This window comes from Myxine glutinosa, chromosome 2 (assembly GCF_964187855.1).
Source record: "Myxine glutinosa chromosome 2, kmMyxGlut1.1, whole genome shotgun sequence".
NCBI classification, from domain to species: Eukaryota; Metazoa; Chordata; class Myxini; order Myxiniformes; family Myxinidae; genus Myxine; species Myxine glutinosa.
The window spans coordinates 110,355,780-110,377,424 of record NC_136262.1 but is presented as its reverse complement, the minus strand read 5'-3'; the positions used below and the strand labels follow the sequence as shown (position 1 = coordinate 110,377,424).

Below are 21,645 nucleotides of genomic sequence, written 5' to 3'. Positions count from 1 at the left end.
GTACCTATTCCAAATCGGGGTACACACCGTGATCATTCATCTCAGCAAGCTGGTACTCAATTTGCCGACCTCGGAAGGATGACAGGCTGAGTCAACCCCCCTGGCGTTAATTCAGCGATCGACCGGGATTCGAACCCAGGATATTCGAACCCAATCCTAGGATCCCAAGCCGGCACCCTAACCGCTAAGCCAACACCAGGCTTAGATCACTATGATTTGGCAAAAACTTTACGCAAGTCAGCATGCATGTGATCTGCATGTGAACCGGCCATAATTGTGGCTTCGACCAATGCACACACACACACACACGTGCACATGCACCCGAAATCGAACAAAGTATTGATTATCTGAAGGAACGGCAATATAGTCCAACACCTCGTAACCACTGCAAGTGGAATTAATGGTCAACTTCGTTTCAAAATGGCCAAACAAACATACTTCGTAACACAGTATCTACACAGCAACAAATACAACCTGGAGTTACAAGAAACAATCAGGAATTACAGAATACGTGAACCGTTTGCACCAAAGTATATATATATATATACCAAAGTATATATATATATATATATATATACCAAAGTATATATATATATATACCAAAGTATATATATATATATATATATATATATATATACCAAAGTATATATACCTATATATATATATATATATATATATATATATATATATATATATATATATATATATATATACATATATATATATATATGTGCAGTGTCTGTGTTGTGTTGTCCTGTGTTGTGTTGTGTTGTGTCTTGTTACTGAACTAATTTCTCAAACGTTTGTGAAATCGTACCAAACTTCTGCTATGCACATATCTCTCCCGTCGGTATGCCCTAAGGGTATTTGTTTTTGAAAAATTTCCAAATATTTTTTTTTCTGGATTTTTTTTTGGGAAATATTTTTGTTTTCAACTTCAATTGTTTATAAAAGGTAATATCACGTATATTACAAATACATTTGTGCAAAATAATTGTTTGAATTATGATTGGTGTAAACCATGACAAAACGGCAACTCGGGTAGAGTCATTTATCTATATCTATATATATATATATGTGCAGTGTCTGTGTTGTGTTGTCCTGTGTTTGAACTGCTTTCTCAAACTTTGGTGAAATCGTACCAAACTTCTGGTATGCACATATCTCTCCTGTCGGTATGTCCTAAGGGTATTCTTTTTGAAAAATTTTCGTTTTTTATTTTTAATTTGGAAGTTTTTGGGGGAATTTTTTTTTTTTGAACTTAAGTTTTCAACTTCAATTGTTTATAAAATGTGATATCACGTATATTACAAATACATTTGAATATTGAATATTTTGAATTATTGTTTGAATTATGATTGGTTTAAACCATGACAAAACGGCAACTCGGGTACAGTCATTTATCTATATATCTACACATCTGGGCAGTGTCTGTGTTGTCACTTAACGACTCCCTCAAACTTTTGTTTCCGTGGTTGTGAAGTGTTTTTAATAACGTTGTGGTGGTTTTGAATCACGTGGTGGTGAGGTATTTTGAATTATGTGGTGGTGAAGTGTTTTTAAATCACATGGTGGTGAGGTGTTTTTAAATCACATGGTGGTGAGGTGTTTTGAATTACGTGGTGGTGAGGTATTTATAATTACGTGGTGGTGAGGTGTTTTTAATTATGTGGTGATGAGGTGTTTTTAATTACGTGGTGGTGAGGTGTTTTGAATTACTTGGTGGTGAGGTGTTTTTAAATGACGTGGTGGTGAGGTGTTTTTAATTTTGTGGCTGTGAGGTGTTTTTATTACGTGTTTTATGGCTGTGAGGTGTTTTTATTACGTGTTTCGTGGTGGTGGTGTTTTTATTACGTGTTTCGTGGTGGTGGTGTTTTTATTACGTGTTTTATGGCTGTGAAGTGTTTTTATTTCGTGTTTTATGGCTGTGAGGTGTTTTTATTACGTGTTTTATGGCTGTGAGATGTTTTTATTTCGTGTTTTATGGCTGTGCGGTGTTTTTATTACGTGTTTTATGGCTGTGAGGTGTTTTTATTACGTGTTTATGGCTGTGAGGTGTTTTCAATTTTGTGGTGGTGAGGTGTTATTACGTGTTTTATGGCTGTGAGGTGTTTTCAATTACTTGATGGGTGTTTTAAATTACTTGGTGGTGAGGTGTTTTGAATTTCGTGGTGGTGAGGTGTAATCGTCCCAAACTTCCAGTCTGCACCTACCGTCCCCTATGTATGTGCTGAGGGGTTCTTTCTTGAAAAAAAAAACAAAAAAACATTCAACCTGAATCTTCAACCTAAATTGCCTAAAAAATGTAATATCACAAACACAACAAATACATTTGTGCAAAATAATTGTTTGTATTATGATTGGTGTAAATCATGACAACACAGCAACTCAGGTACAGTCATTATCCTCAGCTAAAATAAGCCCGTTCCTCAGTAACGACACTTGGTGAGGCGAGCCACGCTCGTATATATCTGTATATAAAATGGAAAACCTATTGAAGTTCAAGTTGAGTAACATTACCGAATGTTGGATAGACATGGTACTCGAGCTATTTGTCAGTTATCAAGAGCACAACTTACATAAATACAGCGTCTCTGTCCACAACATGGGCTGGCGTCTGGAAGGGAAAACCGTACAGTTGATGGACGAGGTACTTGTACAACAGCTCCACATTCTTTCCTTCTTTGAGCGATGTATATATAAGTGCTGCACCATCTGAGTGATTCCGGAATACCGAAGTCAAGGAAAAAGCCACAAAGAAAGCATGCAGAACAAAGACAGACAAACAGACCAATATACTTGAAAAAGCTTCGATTCTGCAAGTAACTCCATAGGTGATGCCAAAAACAAGATATCTCCACATCTCTTTGAAACTTCAATCATCGTTTTCGAATAACCTCAAAACCGACAACAACAAAAAACACAGATGATAGATTAAATTCCTGTGGTTCCTAGCCCCAAAGATTATGAGGTTGAGGATACACCGCAGACAAAATTGGCGGATTTGAGACTGTATGAAGTCAAAATGCTCTTCCCTGTAGTCATGTTCCTTCTCCAATAAGGCCACAGCATCACTCTAGGGAAGGATGCACGTGGGTATTGGGAATAAAACAGCAAGAATTGGCATAATTTCGAAAATAAATAAACAAGAAGACATCATGCGAAGCACGATACTTGCAAAATCCGCCCCCCACCCCCAAGAAAAAAAAATTCCATTGATACAGCAAATTGTCCATTTCATGAAGATGAAAATTGACAATCTTGATCAAAGCTCGGGTCAACAGGAAGAAAAGTGACGATTTTTCAGATGAAAAATGATGATTTGGAAGGTTGACCTTGAGTTGACCTTTGACCTTTTGGCCTCAAAAATAGTTAGTTTCCCTATTTAGTGACAATGTGCAAATGCTGTTCAATTTTCAAGTCAATCAAATGAAAATTGGTGATTTTAGAAATTTGGCCTATGTTGACCTCAAATATACTTGGTGGTTGAATTCAGTGACCAATGACCATATATGTAAATCCTCTTAGAATTTCAAGTCAATCGGATGAAAATTGAGGATTTTAGAAATTTGGCAAAGTTGGTGACCTTTGGCCTATGTTGAACTTTTGACCACAAAAACAATAGGCTTCTGAAGTGGGACGACCTATACAACTTGGTGAAGTTTCGTGACGATCGGTTTAGAATTGTGACCTGTAGGCCGGTGACAGACAAACAAAAACAGACAAACAGACCAATATACTTGAAAAAACTTCGATTCTGCAAGTAATAAATAACGGCAAGGAGAAGTATGGTAAAGCCCACAAAAATGCATTTCCAAAATAGCAACAGTTAAAACTAGAACGGCACTCAGTGGAGAGCATACCTCCGCCTGGTTGGCCATATCACTCAATGTTGAAGAATCACTTAAAAAATTAAATAATTCTCATATCCAAATCCATATTCAGATCTTCACCAAAATCGAATAGATTCTTCCTCATCACACACACAACCTGTCCAACATGTTTTGTCCAAATCCGTCCACAACTTTTTGAGATATCCTGCTATGTATCGTTTTTAGTCCTATCTCCCAAAGGTGAAGAATCACTTAAAAAATTATAGTAGCCGAATCCGGATCTTCACCAAAATCTAATCATTTCGTCCCTCTGACATACGCTACATCTCTGCCAAATTTCGTCCGAATCCGTCAACAACTTTTTGAGATATTTTGTTCACAAACGGACAGACAGACAGACAGGGGTGGAAACATAACCTCCATCCACCTTTGGTGGCGTAGGTAACTAGAATGACACTCGGTAGAGCGCATACCTCCGCAAAGCTGAACAGTTTATGTTTTCTATCCCACTGATAGGCCGGATCAAGATTCGGACCTGAACCAAAAACTAATCGGCTTGTTCTTGTCACCAAACAAACTCATCTATATAGTTTTATCAGAACTGGTCTAAAACTTTTTGAAATATCATGCTGTATCGGCTATCATTTTTGGATGCATTTCTAAATGGTGAAGAATCACTTAAAAATTTCTCATATCCGAATCTTCACCAAAATCGAGTCAACAAACAATGCCTCCTTCCGGCAATGATAACAATGGTCTAAAAAAATTAATAGCAATGTAATTCAGACTAATGTGTTGATCAACTCGGATTCTCAACCGGTGGGTCGTGACCCATTAGTGGGCTGCAAGGCGCAGCCAGAGTGGTCTGTGGAGATCATACACCAACCTGAGAAAGCACGTTATCTGTTTACCTCACGAGTGTTCGTAAAATTTACCTCACGGAAAAAAGTTACGTTAATGCTATTGTATTAATTTGTGGTTGGAATGATGCAGTTTAGAATAAAATATAGAGAGATCGAGTATAAAGGAGAATTAGGAAATGACGTGAGGGTTTCCATCCATGACATTCGCGGATTCGGCATTTGCAGTTTCACCATTGACCGTATTTGGCTCATCGAAGGTGCTCCCAGTACAGAGAATGTCTCGGGCGTCTCGTCTTCACGCGAAAAGGCAAGCTGCTGTATTTTACTTTTACTGTATTATATTTTGCCAAACATGGACCGTTTCCTTAAAAGAAAAACCGATGGTGGTGGCGAGACTTCAGGAGTTGCTAAAAAGGTGGTGAAAAGCAAAGTCATCGTTACCTTTCACCACCACCACATACCCGTGTGAGTCAGGTTCTTCAATTGTAACTGGCACAAAATTAAAGACCAGGAATAAACTGAAAGCAACTTTGAAAGGTACTCTGCAAGTCGGCGTCTCACCCATCCCACCTTGGCCTGATATGATTGTTTCTCAGAAGCAAGCCCAGGTATCCCACTGAAGTAAGCAGCACTCTATATTTAAGGTTTAAATGTCTTAAATAAGGAACCAAATAAAATTATTATTATATATTATTTAATCCATTGCCGCAGACAGCTACATGTAACTAAGTTCAGAGCACCCTGTTTTTTAAAGTTGTTATCTTAATTTCATATGTGGGCCCTGCCCTTTTTGACATATACTCAAGTGGGCCTTGAGGTGCAATAGGTTGCGAACCCGAGACCACTAACTAACTGTCAGAACCAAATTAAACGACCCAGCGAAAAGCTATTGGACTCTGGAGGGAGCGTACAGCAGGTTCAGTTTATGCACAACCGCAAAGAAAATGCATGATATTGTGGCTGATCTTGGTGAGATTCCGTAATCAACCCTCGTATGCAATCGCCGATTACCATCCAACCGCCTCCATCACTCATTTTTAAGACTCAAACAGGTGATGTGTTTGTCTCCCTTTTCCACTATCATCCTGTCCGGCTGTGAAATTGCTGCCCTCTGCTGCTTAGCTTCTCCACGAGTCTGGATTTGTGGCTAAAATTTACATTAAATTTTTTTTAGTTTTTACATTTCCAAATCAGTCAAAATAGAATGGATTTGAAAGGAGAATATTTCAACCAATCATGCATCATTCAAATTATTTGAATATTCACAAATGTATGGCCAAACTCAGCTTGCCCAACAAGGCATTTTCATGTGAACACAGGCTGATGGGATTGGACGGGAGAGGTTTTTGGCCCGAATCTTTCATGAACTCACAGACCCCGCCTCACAGACCCTAACCATATATAGTCAGTTCGACCGGATAGTTAGGGCAGGGATTTGCAATTTGTTCATGGTGCCAGCGATAGCTCGCCTCATCTCTGCAAAGGACACCGTGGGGTCATTCACGTCCACAAACTAATGCTGACAGATGGAACGCCAAATTTAACGTCCATCCGAAAGGACCGCACACACACATTGATGAATCACCCTGCCCGTGAAACACCACGATGAGAGTTTTTCTTAGCTAGGCCGAGATTCAAACGCAGGTGAAACCAGCTTAGAAGCAAGTGTGCGTACCTCTAGTGTGGGCCATCCTGCCACCCAGATTCAGTACTGACCATAAAAATCTGAAAAGATCATTTTTCTTTAAGCTACATTATGAAATTAAAGCTTTAGCAGTCTTGATGGCGTTAATGGTTAGCGAGTCCACTCTAGAACTGGGACGGTGGTTCAATTCCAATGCTGAGTCACACCAAAGCCGATAGGCTTCCTCACGATACTCAGCATTTCGATTTTAAAAAAATAGAGCATGGACAAACTATATAGTTTGACACTCGTGTAGAGGAGGAGATTCCTCCTTTATTGACCGTCAGGTGCAGATGGAAAATAGACATCATAAAGATGGCATCATTGGTACCTTTTTTTTTCTTTCTTTCTTTGTGGTTTTGGATAAACTGAACCTGCAGTACGCTACTTCCAGAGTCCAATAGGTTTTCGCTGGGTCGTTTCATATAGTTCTGATAGTCAGTTATCAACACGTTAGTCCGAGTTATATTGATAATTATTTTTGCAGAACATTGTTGACCGAGGGAGGGTGGGGTAAGGGCACGTATCGGACATGCTACGAGCAGCCTCGAACAATAATAATTCCCGAGGTGAGAAACTTCCTCCGATGAACCGAGGGATGGTGGGGGAAGGGCAGTGGAAGGGGAAAAAGACTTCAACAAAGCCGGACGGGAAAGAAAGGGGGTGAGGAAGGGAAAAATCTTCGACCAACAAAACATGTGTTGGAAATAAAGGAAAATAAAACGAACTATGGGACATAGACACCTTGTACGAAGCTTAAGAGGAAAGTAAAAAACGAATGTTGGAGCACAGAGAAGGAGGCCATTTACTACTGTAAAGTATTTTCAAGACATGAACAAGGGGGATGGCCGGTAGGGGCACTATATTCATGGACCCGCTGAAGAAGACCAGATCGTCCACCAGAGCAGAGATGGTGCCATCCAACAAATTTGAAAGTTGTGTCAACAGCACATAAAGTGCTAAATAAAAAGAAAATAAGCGAGATAAATGTGAAGGCCAGGACACAAGCAGACAAAGATACGAGGAAGATGGGAGCCGAGGACTCGCCAGGGGGTGGAAAAGTGGGCACGATGGATGGCAGCAATGGATCGCGGGGAGGGGCTGCCCAACAAGGCAAGGGTTTGGAATGCGGAGTGCCATTGGGGACCCAGCGGCCAGAGTCACTGGGGATGCAGCTGCGAAGGCAAGGTGAGACAGAGGGTGAGGAGACACAGAACCACCAGAATGGGGAGGGGGAACAGACCTGTCTTCCAGTCATGGACTGAGTGACAACACCTACACAGTTGGAGGGGATGAAAACAAGAATGTTGGATGATAACAGGCAGAAGGACAGAGGGGGAAAAGAGAGGTGAAGGACAGAGGGGGAAAAGAGAGGTGAAGGAGAGGAGGAGAAGGATGCTGAATACAGAAGACTGGAAGAAACAAAATAGTGGAGATCATAGACACCATTTGGGGAAAGACCACACAAACAAGACTAGATAGAAAGCAACCAATGCACAAAAATGCTTGTTGAGAGAACCAACAAAGCACTCAAAAGCTTGGCGTCAAAATAGTCTCCATTAAAGTAACTCAACATCGTGAGCATTGCATTGGCACTGCTCATACAAGAAAAAAAATAACAAGAAAACACTGCAATAAGAGCAAACCAGCCCATTCAGTCAGAGAGCAGGCACCATGGAAACTGAGGCGAGAGGCACAAAGGTAGCAAATGATAAAATAAACGGAACAAATACAACAATTTATGAGGGGAAATTGAAGCCCAAAGATGAGGAGAATCCAAAAATTAAAACCTAAAACAAAATTTTAAATAAAGACCTAGAGGTAATGGCTGTTGAAAGCAAACTCAAAATAGATGATCGCAAGAAAGATGAAAATAAAACTACGACAAAGTCCACAAAGGGAGAAAACAGAACCAAATGTTTGAAAATAACCCCAAAAGATTCAACAGCTAACTAGGGAAACAAAAGCAAAACGTGTCAAATCCCCCTGAGAAAGCAATACACTTGAAAATTTCTGGAAAGGAATCTATGAGGACCCAAAATAACACAACAAAGAAGGATTGGGTCCAAAACCTGGAAGAAAAAAAAAAACAACATATAAAGGAAATGTCTCTTAGTGATATTTAATGGCGGAAAAAAATAAAACGAGCACAAATGTCAAACTTTAAAAGCCCAGGCCCAGATGGAATCCAAACTTTTGGTTAAAGAAACTAGATGCTCTCCACAATCGCTGTGCTCGAGCATTCAACAAACTTATCCATGGGGAGGAGACCTTGGACGAGTGGCTCACAGCAGGTAACACCTTCCTCATCTCAAAGTCTGAAGAGACCAAACTACCTCAAGTATAGACCAATAACCTGTCTGCCAACAATGTACAAACTCCTGATGGGAATAATCACAGAAATGACAAGGAGGCCTGGAAGCAGATCAGAAGGGATGTAAAAGAGGATGCTATGTAACGATAGACCACCTCCTACTAAACAAGGAAATACTTGAAAATTACAATACAAGAACAAACAAAATTATCCACAGCATGGATAGACTACAAAAAAGCTTTTGATAGTATTCCACATTCATGGATGATAAAATGCATGCAATTGTACATGATCAATAGCCAAATAATCAAATCGATAGAGAAAGCAATGGAGATTTGGAATACCACATTGATATTACACCATTCAGAAGGAAAGATCAAAATACCAGGAGTAAAGACACATCGAGGAGGAATCTTCCAGGGAGACGACCTTTAATCCCTCCTGTTTTGCCTGGCCCGAGACCCAGTGAGCAACCTCATTAATGAGCAAGGACATGAATACACCCTGATGTCAAATAAGCAAATGTCCAAAGAGACAAAAAAGGTGACACCTACTTTACATGGATGACTGAAAACTCTTTGCACCAAACGACGAAAAATTGGCAGAACAACTCAAATTAGTGAAACAGTACTCCATTGACATTCAAGTGGAATTTGGCCTAGATTCTGTACCAAGTGTACATTCATACAAGGTCGACAAAAAACAAAGGGGCAATACCCCTGGTGTTCGCCTGGTAGAATAAACAGTATACTGCACTGACTAAAGGTATTTTAAACCAATTTCAATGGTTGCTAGAAGACAGGGCAGCATGTAGAATCATACCAACATAATCATAAGACTTTAAACAAACAAAAATATACCTATATTGGGGGGCAACCCCCCACCCCTCCAACCCCGTGTAACCCCTCACGCCTTGAAAAAACATTGGTACATCACGGATGATGAAGGTTGCGGTGTCGTTTCATCAAAATTGTGTGTGTAGTTTCAGAGGAAAAAGCAAATTCCTATTTTGGGGGTCAAGCCTGGATCCACTTTGACCCCCGGTAGACCCCGATTTTTTTAAATGCGGTGAACAAACTTTAGTCACAACACAACAAATATCATTTGTGCCAAATTTGGTCGCACAATCTCATCAGCGGTTTCGGAGAAGTTTCAAGTGTTTACGGACGGACGGACTTATGGACAGACGGACTGACGATGCACCATCGCATAAGCTCCCCTGAACTTCGTTCCAGGTGATTTAAAAATAGACAACATAAAAATTGACACAAATACAACACAGGAGCTAGACAACAAAGCATCATACAAATACCTCGGAGTAGAAGAGGGGCCACGAAATAAGTCACAAATAAATGCGCAAAACAATTACCAAAGATTACCTGGATAGAACGAGGCTGATCCTGAAAGCATACCTAATCTCCAAGGAACAAAATCAAAACAATAAACCAACTCACAATACCAGTAATCCAGTATCCCAGTGCAGCTGCGGGATAAGAAAATGGCCACAATCAGAAATCAATAAACTAAATATCAAAACAAGGAAACTAGTCACCATCCACAAAAAGGATTTACAAAAATCAATGCATCCTAAGAATGTACCTGCCGAGACGAGAAGGAAGTAGCGGCCTGATGGAGCTCAACCAAGTGCACAGAATGACAAATGTAGCATTGGCTGAATACGTAAAAAGTGCAACAGACAACAAAATCCAATTTGTAAGCAAACACAAAGACAACAAACCAGAGAAGGTTTCTCCAAACCAACCTAGCAAAAAAATTCCAAAGACAGGTGTGAATGGAAGACGTCACACAAGAAACCGAAATGAGTACAGCCCCAACAATTGCAAGAAAGAAAGAAAACCATAAAACGAAATATCAACAGACATACACCGATACTTGGGAAAATGATAAAAGAGCAGGAAAGTATAAAAAAAGAAGAAAAGAGTTGGACAGATTGTAAGTAGACAAAGAAGCCTCCTTGGAATGGCTAAGAAAATGTCACCTCAAATGGGATGGAGAACGAATCATTATAAATGAACAAGACTAGGGACATAACACCAATGGCTGTAAGGAAATGGCGGGACCGAGTCAATCGGACAAGTGCAAGTTCTGCAAGGTATAAACAGAAAGTAACAAGCCACCTCCTCTCAGGATGTAAAATTTCATGTCATAGCAGCTGTACACCCAAAGGCACAACAAAGCAAGTCGAGTAATCCACTGGAACATCTGCAAAAGTCTCAATATCCCAGTTCCAGAAAACTTGTGGAAACTGCTTTTGGTTCATATCACTGAAAATGAGGAAGTAATGCTCACGTATTATCTAATGATTCAATAAAGCATGAACATAGAAAACAAGACTGCAACCGGATATAGTTCTGAGTTACAAAGAAGAAAAGATGGCATTGCTAATTGCCTGCATGTGATCCTGTATTAGTACATTGGGGACTGGAATGCGGAGTGCCATTGGGAAGATCAAAATCATACTAACATAACCCCCCTGAGCAAATACAGGGGGTTTGCCTTTTGACACACAAAAGCAAAAAATGAAGTCAGTCCCCAGCAATTTTGGCCTAAACAACACATAAATCAAGAAAATGACTAAATACCAAGTCCTCGAATATTAAGTGAAAGCATCCTGGAAGCTGAAAGCACCAAAATTGTACCAGTGTTTATTGGAGCAATGGGAATGATAAAAAAGAACCTTGGAGATCGTAAAATCCATCCGTGGTAATATTACCACAAACGAACTGCAGTTGGAAGCCGTCTGAGGCATGGCGACATTCCTTAAAAGAGCCCTCGGAACAAAACTGAGAATAAGAAAACATCACAAACTGGTACATGAATCATGATCCCTTCCTGAAACAGAGGTGGCCACTCGAGACCTGGGAGGACTCCCTTCCACGTTCTGAAACCTGCATATGGAGAACACAACCAACGACACATGACACACACACTATTGCAAAACCCCATCTCCCCCGCTGCGAAGGAGGTGGGCTAATTATAATAAGACATGTGCCGACATTAACGGTTATGTTTAATGCTTTTAGCCAATCAACATCAAGCATCCTGTAATTTAATACAGGATCACATGCAGGCTGATATCACAGATCTTCGAGATAAAATTAACAACTATGTCTACTAATCAGTGTTAATACTCCATATCAGTTAGAAACATTGGTTAAGTTTTTCCATTCTGGTGTGCAACGCCATTTTGTGTATTTACACCGCCTATGTTATAAACGGCACAACGGCATGTTCCCAATTATATAGTGTCACCCGTACTTTATCAAAGGTTAACTTAAAAAATCTAAAACTTACTACTAATCATGCATTCCATGAACAATAGTACTTTAGGAATAAGGCCGAGAAAAATATATTTCCGGTCTCTGGTCAGCGCGCGCATCGATTTTGACCCTGCGCATCAACATTTTTTATTATTATTTAAATTTCCAACGGTACCGACAACAGCACGTGCCTGTTGTTGCCGGGCCTGCACCTGATCTCGGGAGATACGGGTCTGTGAGGGTCGCCATTGGTATCGACGTTCGCGCACGGTTCTCCCTTACAAAACTACGTTTAGTTTGTCCAAATCCAACCAGCCGTTCCAAAGATATGAGTAGTGTTGCGTGCCGTGACGTCATGAATCCAATCGGCTGGATATTGTCATTTATTGAAACGAAGACGTTCTTTGTCGGGTTCGTGTGAAACAACCAGAAGGCCTAGAGAGCTGCAGGTGGTCTCGTTAGTTAGGCCTGGATCCTATCTCGTTTGTCATGAAGTTGTAAGTGTCTGTGATAATCTGGTGGATTGGGAGAAGAGATCGTGGGAGACCATCGGCCTGTTAGACCACATGCGCATGCGCAGTGTTGACGCGATCAACGCATTGGAATGTTTGACGGTACGGCGAGGCGATCTCGAGAACGAAATGGCAGTCTATAATATGCTTGAAGAACTTAATGATTTTCAGAATAAATATATTTTAAAATAACTTAAGCTTGTGTTCATTATTTACAAAACGGTTCATAAGTGCATCAGGGGTCGGTACTAAGTCCACTACTATTTGTAGCTGTGATGGGGGTGCTGGCTCGGAACGTAAAGGAGGGTTTACCATGGGAGTTCTTGTATGCAGATGATCTGGTGTTGATTGCAGAAAGTATGGATGGACTGAAGGAGAAGATGAACAAGTGGAAGGAATGTATGGAGACGAAAGGTCTGAAGGTGAATATCGGAAAAACAAAGGTGATGGCAAGTGGTGAAGCATGTGGTGAGGTGGAAAGAACTGGGAAGTGGCCATGTGCTTTGTGCAGGAAGGGTGTCGGAGTGAACTCAATTCAATGTACAATGTGCGCTGAGTGGGTTCATCAAAAATGTAGTGATTTGAGAGGGTCATTAACCAGTGTGGCAGCTACATTCAAGTGTAAGGTGTGCACAGAGGGAGCTGCAGATGGAGGAAATGTTGAGTTGGATCTTGGAGACGGCGTGACGCTGGAAGGTGTGAAAACATTTTGTTACCTAGGAGACATGCTGAATGGAGAAGGTGGATCAGACTCGGCAACGGTTGCTGGAGTGAGATGTGCATGGAAGAAGTTTCGGGAACTGAGTGGCGTGCTGACGAGGAGGTGAGTGTCGTTGAAGCTGAAGGGAAAGGTGTATGCTGCATGTGTGAGAAGTGTTATGATTTATGGGAGCGAGACATGGGTAATGAACGTAGAGCAGCAACGAAGGCTGGAAAGGGTGGAAATGTGAATGGTTCAGTGGATGTGTGGAGTATCGTTGAGAGAGAGGAAGACAAATGATGAATTGCGAAAGATGATGGGAATAGAGCCTGTGATGGATGCTGTGCAGAGAAACAGTTTGAGATGGTTTGGTCATGTGTTGAGGAAGGATGAAAGCGACTGGTTGAGAAGAGTGATGGAAATGAATGTGGAAGGAAGTAGAGGACGGGGAAGACTGAGAAAGACTTGGCTAAAGATGGTTGAAGAAGAAATGCGGGCAAGGGGGTTAACAAGGGGAGATGCAGAAATTAGGGCAAAATGGAGAAGATTGTCATGGGGACCGCAGGGCTAACCCCCGCTCTTGCAGGGAAAATGGCCTTTAAAATGCCTGTTGTTGTTGTTGTGTATTTAAATCAACTCCCTGGCACAAATCATTATAAATTACATAATGACAATTCAATACATGTGGCAATAAAAATATACCATAAACAACAATGGATCACAACAGAAACTCTAATTCGGACATGTCCGGTTGAACAGACCAAAATACAGTGGCTAAGAAAATAAATAAAATAAATACCAGTAAAACTAGAACAACTCTGTATGACTAATTATTTGTCTTACAACATACAATCTTCACAATGGACATTATTCAATCGCTCCAGGGGAAAAAACGCAGGCAGTGTATAAGCACAAAATGAGGCCGAAGATCAAATATCTTGCAACCCCCCCCCAAAAAAAAAAAAAAAAAAAAAATCCATAAAAAAAAACAACCCAAACAGATGGCGATCTTCCTCTGAATGAAAGAGGAGGCTACACAAGCTTGGTTGCACTGGTTCCTGCAGGGTCCATATGCATAAATGAACATACAAACTATTTTTTATCTATCTTTCTATCTCAACATACATACATACATACATACATGCATACATACATAAATAAATGCAAGTTGCCCGATTGTGTCTGAACGGGATAAGCATCACAACCACAGCATGTAAAACGCTGGATGATACCTCATTGAAGAGCTATTGGGTCTGGACAGTGCACTGAGACGTCTAAAAATATTGATATTCACGCAATATCAATTTATGTGCATTTTTGAAGCACACACAGGTTCATGTGGTGTGTAGGTTCAGAGTCGCTGGTTCGCACACTTACCGGAAGCAAAAAAATAATATAACCAAAAACTATTCAGTCAGTTCCATCCAATGTATAATTAATTACCTTTGATTTACTTTACCGAGAAATCTTAGCAATGTTATTGTTTTGTTTTTGCTGTTGTTGTGTTTCCAGGGCACGACCATGGGTGGTTCTTTCTGGGCACACAATGAAAACAAAATAACCCAAAAAAAAACCCAACAAGCACACACTCACATACAAGAAGGAAACCAGGAAGGAAAAAATAAATAAATAGATAAATAAATAAATAAAATTAGCCAATACTGATTATAAAGTGCTCAATAACGATGGCAAAGTGCATTGTGCACATATGAAGTGGATACAGTGCCTCATCGGTGCCGTGCCCGCGATTGATGCTGTGGTGTGCATGTGAATTGATACTTTTTAAACTCGCCTAATCAATTGGTGCATCGAATGGCAAAGCATCCTGCCATTTTTAAACGAATGATGAGCTACCATGCGCTCATTCGATAAACTATTGACCAATATAAAATTAATAGTTTCGTACTTCTCTGGTCATGTGAAAAGCAAGTTTTGTGCGAAATACACAACAGGGAGTCCAAGGTCACAAAAGGATTTCATTCTGAACAATCGTCCATACAGTAAATAAATTGATCGCCTGTTGACTCGTTATAAATGGTGATATCAGGGCACGAGTGAGGCCTACTAGTCGGCGATTTAACACGTTCAGCGTGAGACCAACCATTAGCTTAAAATGTTTAAAAAAAGTATAAACTAGAACGACACTCGGTAGAGAGCATATTTCCACCTGGTCGGCCATATCACTCAATGGTGAAGAATCACTGGATCCGGATCTTCACCAAAATTCAATAGATTGTTCCTCGTCACAAACAACCTGTCCAACAAGTTTCGTCCAAATCCATCCATAACTTTGAGATATCCTGCTATGTATCGTTTTTGGCCCTATCTCCCAATGGTGAAGAATCACTAAAAAATTAAATAATTCCCACATCCGAATCCATATTCAAATCTTCACCAAAATTGAATCGATTCTTCCTCGTCAGACTCCCAACCTCTCCACCAAGTTTCATCCAAATCCATCCACAACTCTTTGAGATACCCTGCTTTGTATCTTTTTGGCCCGATCTCCCAATGGTGAAGAATTACTTTAAAATTTTTAGTAGCCGGATCCCAATCCGGATCTTCACCAAAATCTAATCATTTAGTCCTCGTCACATATGCGACATCTCAGCCAAATTTTGCCTGAATCTGTCCACAACTTTGAGATATTTTGTTCACAAACGTACAGACAAACAGACAGACAGGGGTGAAAATATATCCTCCATCCACCTTTGGTGGTGGAGGTAATTAAAACGACACTTTGATGATATCGGGTATGTCTGCAACGTATGATGTTGAAATGTACTGCTTGGGTAACACATTATCTTGGTACGGACAGGAAAGGGGTCCAGTAGGTTTGAACTTTTAATCTCAGCAGTGTACGAGGGTTCGCATTTTCCTTTGTACTGCCAGTAGTTTCGAAAGCAATTGGATAATTTGTATAATCAACTGTGCTTTGGAAAAGTAAGTTGTTCCTCTTTGTGAATTTCAAAGCAAAATAAATTTGACAACACCCAAATTCCGAGCTGTTTGCCAAATATTTTCTGCATGCCACATGACAATTGACGTCTGTCTATAAAGAATCATGTTCGTGTACACATCTTGAAATTTCTATAATGCAACGTTGTTTTTTTAACTTGTTTATTGAAATTCACCCTAAAAAAAGGAGAAAGCTACTCAAGGATCAAGATTTTTGGGTCGTATACAGTCCATTACTCTAATCGGCAATCACAATGATTCGAATCAACCGATGCCGATTACCGATACTGTCCCAGCATATACATAAGTATATATATATTGTTGCGGTTTTCCGAAGCCCGTTCCCTTACAAAGGGAAGACTAAGCCCCTTTTTCTCTCTGGGTCTTCGAAACCGCGAGACTGAGTCGCCACTTCCGGGCAGACGTGGACATGGGTCTCGGGACAATTTCGCACGTACCTTGAGTACCCACGCCACAGCGGAAGCGGGGATCGAGTCTCGCACGAACCACGCATAATTGAATACGCCCGAGCGGATGACATACCACGTGACCCGTGCTGTTACCTTGCTTATAGAACCCGATCAGAGCGATCTAATTCGTACCACGCTAAGCCAATGATGGAATACACAAGACCGTCGAATCAAAAGGAAGAACAGATTTATTTACTATTTACAATGGTTTGGAAGAAGAAGAGACACAGGGCAGTCTTAAGCAGTCTTACTTATTCCCCAGACAATGGGCCCACTTACACACACAGGGAGATGGAGGAAGAATGTTCGCATGCCGAACGCGCCTGCTTCGGTCGCTCCAGGAACAGCTCACCCGGCGTGGCCCTCTGGCGGTCACAGGACGTATTCCGGCGAAGGCAGGCAGGCGGGAAAATCCTCGCGGCGCATATATTGGCAAAGGCAGGCAGGTGGGAAAATACGCGCGTCTGTGGCCCGGCGTGTGTCTCTCTTTACAGCTGCGATTAATACTGTGCGGAGCGCGGGGAGCAGGGCAAAGTTCGTATACGTGGAGTTATTCAGTTCCTCAGATCTGACTCGACAACGCAATCTCACGCGCGTCTTCTCACAACTCTGATTTGTAACTCTTCTCATGGGCTGCGCAACTCATCTGCTGACTCACCAACTGAGAACTCACGCATTTCGCCCCGACTCAACTCAACGGAGGACCCCGACTCATAACTGAGGTGGAGGGCTCTGGGCACAGGGTTATATTGCCCCGCCCTAGCCCGAATCGAACGTTCCAAACCCCGCCTTTTGCCGCAGTGGTAAGTCACTCCCCTCGAGCCCTGATTGGCGGCTCGCGCTTACCGTCCACTCCTCCTCCGCCTTCCTTCGGCCTTGATCGACTTGTTCAGGCCTGCCTCGTGGTATTTCGCGCCAAAACCAAAAGCATCGTAAAGGGACCTAATTCTCATTATCCTACTCAACGCAAAACTAAACACAGGAAAGGTATACGCTTACATTTACAAAGAAATAACTGATCTTAAACGAGGCTATATGTTGTAGTGTAACTAACTAGGAGGGGAAATTAACCTTTATTATAAAAACACAAAACTGCAACAATCATATATATATATATATATATATATATATATATATATATATATATATACACATCACACACACACACACACACACACACACACACACACACACACACACACACACACACACACACACACACACACACACACACACACACACACACACACACACACACACACACACACACACACACACACACACACACACACACTCTCTCTCTCTCTCTCTCTCTCTCTCTCTCTCTCTCTCTCTCTCTCTCTCTCTTCCTTGTTTGAGGTCAAATTCTTGATTTTTCAAGGGGTATATATAAGCACACATACTATAATACAGAGAATTGCCTGGTGGGGGAGGGGGCTATTCCCATGACCTGACACTGGCTACCCCCTGCAGGTTTGCAATACTTGGTGGAGATTGGTCAAGGGATGTGGAATTGTATAGAAATCAAAGAAAAGAAGACAGACAAGCTGTCTGACAGACAAACACATGCACACACTAGATTTCAAGGTAAGACACATGCGTTACAAACGTTTTGATGGAATATCAAACAAACTGCAATACATCCATTACCTTTGTGCACACCACGACGATAGGCAGTCCGAGGTTGTACGATAGAGTCGTTTCGCCCAACGGCAGCATATCTCCGTCGTCATCTGCAGCCACATCGACAACGCCAGACACTGCACTTGCGGTTCCTGAGGCCTTGCCTAAAACGCCAGATCTTGTCCCAGCTTCGCTCGGTTCCAAATAGCTTTGGAAGTCACGCACCACTGACCGAGACAAAAACACGACGTGGCCGATTACGGTATGGTCACAAAACACGTACAGCATTCGGCAGAGCGCAAATCTCCGCCATGCTGAACAGTTTTACGTTTTGTATTCCACCGATAGGCTGCATCTGGATTTGGACCTGAACCAAAATCGAATCGGCTGGTTCTCGTCACCCACCCAACTCATCCACCAATTTGTCATCAACCGTCCACAACTTTTGAAACATCGTGCTATAGATAGTTTCTGGCCCCATTTCTCAATCGTTAAGAATCACTGAAAATTTATAAAATATATTGTATTTGGACCCAATCTTCAGCAAAATCAAATCAATTCTTCCCTGTTACACACCCAATCTGCCCACCAAATTTCGTCCAAGCTTACTGCCGATTTATGATAACACGGCAATAAGCAAAACCAAACTCTGTCCGCAATAAATTGCTCGTGATGATAATAGCGAAAAGAACGGAATCCTAAAAACAACCTTTGAACCAACAAAATACACGTGCATTTCATTTCCAATTGGACAGGAAACCCTCACACACATTTATGCTCCATGCCATGCAGCTGTTCTGGTGACAACCCAAGGTTGTTGAGGTGCTCGCGCAAGACACCACTCCAGCGATGCAGAGCCTCCATGGCCTGCCATGGTCGTGACAGGTCGGCCACGAGCAAGGCAAGGGTATCGGCCGCGTTCTTTGCGGTCAGCGCAAATTTAAGCAGGCCACGGTGGTAGGGATCTCCGTCCAGCACCCAAACGTTGCATCGTGCATGGTCTAAGTAACGAGAATTTAAGAATCTCAGCAAGCCGCACACCACAAGAACACATCGACACTCTGCTGAACTCATGCAGGTATTCGGATGGTCGGCCGTTAGGCCTGCAGATAGGGGACCACCTAGAGGACAACGTCCTTCATCGAGATACGCCATTAAAACGACCGCATTCTCACCATCACGGTCTTCATCGTGAACGTTTAGATAAAGGTACTCGAGTCCTCGGCCCTTCTTGGCATCATCTGCACCCTGCAGTTTAGCTATCAGGGAGGTCTTCCCCGAACCATCCTCACCTGCAATAAAATAAAACCAGGTAAAAAGTCTTTGCATCGCATTAACATTCCATACTTTTATTTTTCCTTGTATGGTGCTCATGGAAGATGATCCAGGAAAGACAACAAGCAAATTAACAGCAGGGAGGTTCATTCATTCATTCATTTCATGTGCAGCCCGAGTTTGCAGTTGTGCGCTGATGCGGTGCCCCCTTGTAGGTTAGAGTAGGAATTTGGACATGGTGCCGGCGATAACTCACCTACTCTTCGCAAAGGACACCGTGGGACCTTTAACGTCCACCAACTACCATTGGCACTGGCAGACGGAGGGCCTAGTTTAACGTCCATCCGAGGGACGACGCACACATTGACGAATCACCTGCCCGTGGAACACCTGGATGGAAGTTTATACCTGGGTCGGGATTCGAACCCAGGCTCGACAGCCAAGAGGCGAATGCGCACACCTCTAGGCCACCAAGCCAGGCATTTTTCCATTTTGCATAGTTTGCTTACACTCAGCTGACATCTTGATGGAGCATTATCACCGAAGGGGCACAGGTACCAAAGTCCGACATCGCAGACAGCTCGGGACAAACTGCGTCAGACAAAAATCACCGCTCACCGAGAACAAGCATCGTCTTTCCCGATGGAAGTTTGGAGCTGGAGCGGGTCGAGACCTCGCTGAGGATGGACAACCTGCCGAAGAAACAGGGCATCAAAACGTCAACGGGCGTAACGAACAGCGACATTGGGGAGAGGCGGCGGGTGAAGACGAACAATGACGGCTCCATGAGTGTTTCGGTTCACCGGGAGGATGGAGAGAACGGTGCATAGGCCTATAGATAAGCATCAAATGAAGAGAGCCGGAGCGAAACGCGCGCAGGGGGAAGAAAAGAAAACAAAAAGAAGGAATAATAATACTAAAGCTCAGGAAACCGAATCCGCCATTTTTAATATGGAAAAGCAATTGTCGGTTAAAAACACCCTCATCACCCTGAATGACCCATTTTATTACCAGAGATTTTGCCCGTCATCTTCGGGCCGAGCTTGCTCGGACACCTTCTCTCCCACCGGCGCCATATTGCTGCCCCACCCGCAGTCGTCGGCCTCGGTGATGTCAGTGTGATGTGAATGAATATCCTTGTTATGTCATCATTGACTCGTTTTTTTTAAAGATACAATGTAATTTCAATATACAAACAATGCACACCCATTAAACATGGACACAAAACAAATACATTTTGCTCAATCTGTCAGAAAAAGAACGTCTTCGCCGAAGGCACTGCACCCAACTACACCCACAGGAATGTATTCACAGATCAATGTAACAAATACTGTTAAATCGATATAAATTAAACTATAGTCACGATAAATGCAACTGATACGGACTTTTAACGTTACAAGAGCATAAAGAATAAAAACAATACAATGAGCGAAATAAAATGATTTGTGCTGAACTCCCATGCAGCAGCGATGTATGTTAACATGTTTGGTTAACAGGTAGAATAACATAGTATTTGGATGACACCCAAAGAAGTTTTAATTTCAAACTGATGATAGTGGGGGGGCCAATGTTTTCCCGTTGAATTCAAATGTTAATTTGTGGACACTGGTTGGGTTGTCTTTAGGGATGATAGAAGTTGTAGAAAAAATATGTCTCCATTTTTTTCAAGTTCTTTATAGCGGCCATTTTGGATTATCAAAATGGCGTTTGTTGAACACCGAAATTGTCATTATCTTGGCTTCTAAATGACCTAGAGTGTTAATTTTGGTGTCCAAATGTACATATTTGCGGATACTTAATCCAATAAACACACATTTATACACCTACATATGATCAAAAGGGTTCTTATGGCAGCCATCTTGGATTTTCACGCACTTATGCCAACACATATATATATTTTTTTCCATCATTTTCACTTCTAAATCACATAAAGGCTGGACTTTAGTGTTCAAATGTACACTTATAATGTCTTTGTGCAATATTTTTAGTTGGCAGTGTTCATTGTTACATTGAAGGATCTCCATCCTCCTCATCATCAGTGTTATCGATTCCCATGGGGCGCTCCTGACCCGTGTTACCACACACCTCTTCATCTGCCCCACACATACACATCTCAGAACAGTTGAGATGCT

The 21,645-nt window shown here is 41.8% G+C and overlaps 1 protein-coding gene across 7 annotated transcripts in view; it reads right to left on the bottom strand.

The window, feature by feature from the left end:
* LOC137421434 (cytoplasmic dynein 1 light intermediate chain 1) overlaps positions 1 to 20,671 on the bottom strand; it is a 35,497-nt gene extending 14,826 nt beyond the window's left edge. For all 7 annotated transcript variants that reach the window (XM_068107490.2, XM_078771407.1, XM_068107491.2 and 4 more), the window contains exons 1-7: positions 20,525 to 20,671; positions 20,132 to 20,205; positions 19,414 to 19,530; positions 19,009 to 19,239; positions 18,266 to 18,465; positions 2,983 to 3,076; positions 2,580 to 2,715 (exon numbers count right to left, since the gene is read on the bottom strand). In XM_068107490.2, coding sequence (XP_067963591.1) covers positions 2,580 to 2,715; positions 2,983 to 3,076; positions 18,266 to 18,465; positions 19,009 to 19,239; positions 19,414 to 19,530; positions 20,132 to 20,205; positions 20,525 to 20,589 — 917 coding nt within the window. In that variant the 5' untranslated portion in view covers positions 20,590 to 20,671. The remainder of the gene's footprint in view (positions 1 to 2,579; positions 2,716 to 2,982; positions 3,077 to 18,265; positions 18,466 to 19,008; positions 19,240 to 19,413; positions 19,531 to 20,131; positions 20,206 to 20,524) is intronic.
* Positions 20,672 to 21,645: the final 974 nt, after the last annotated feature.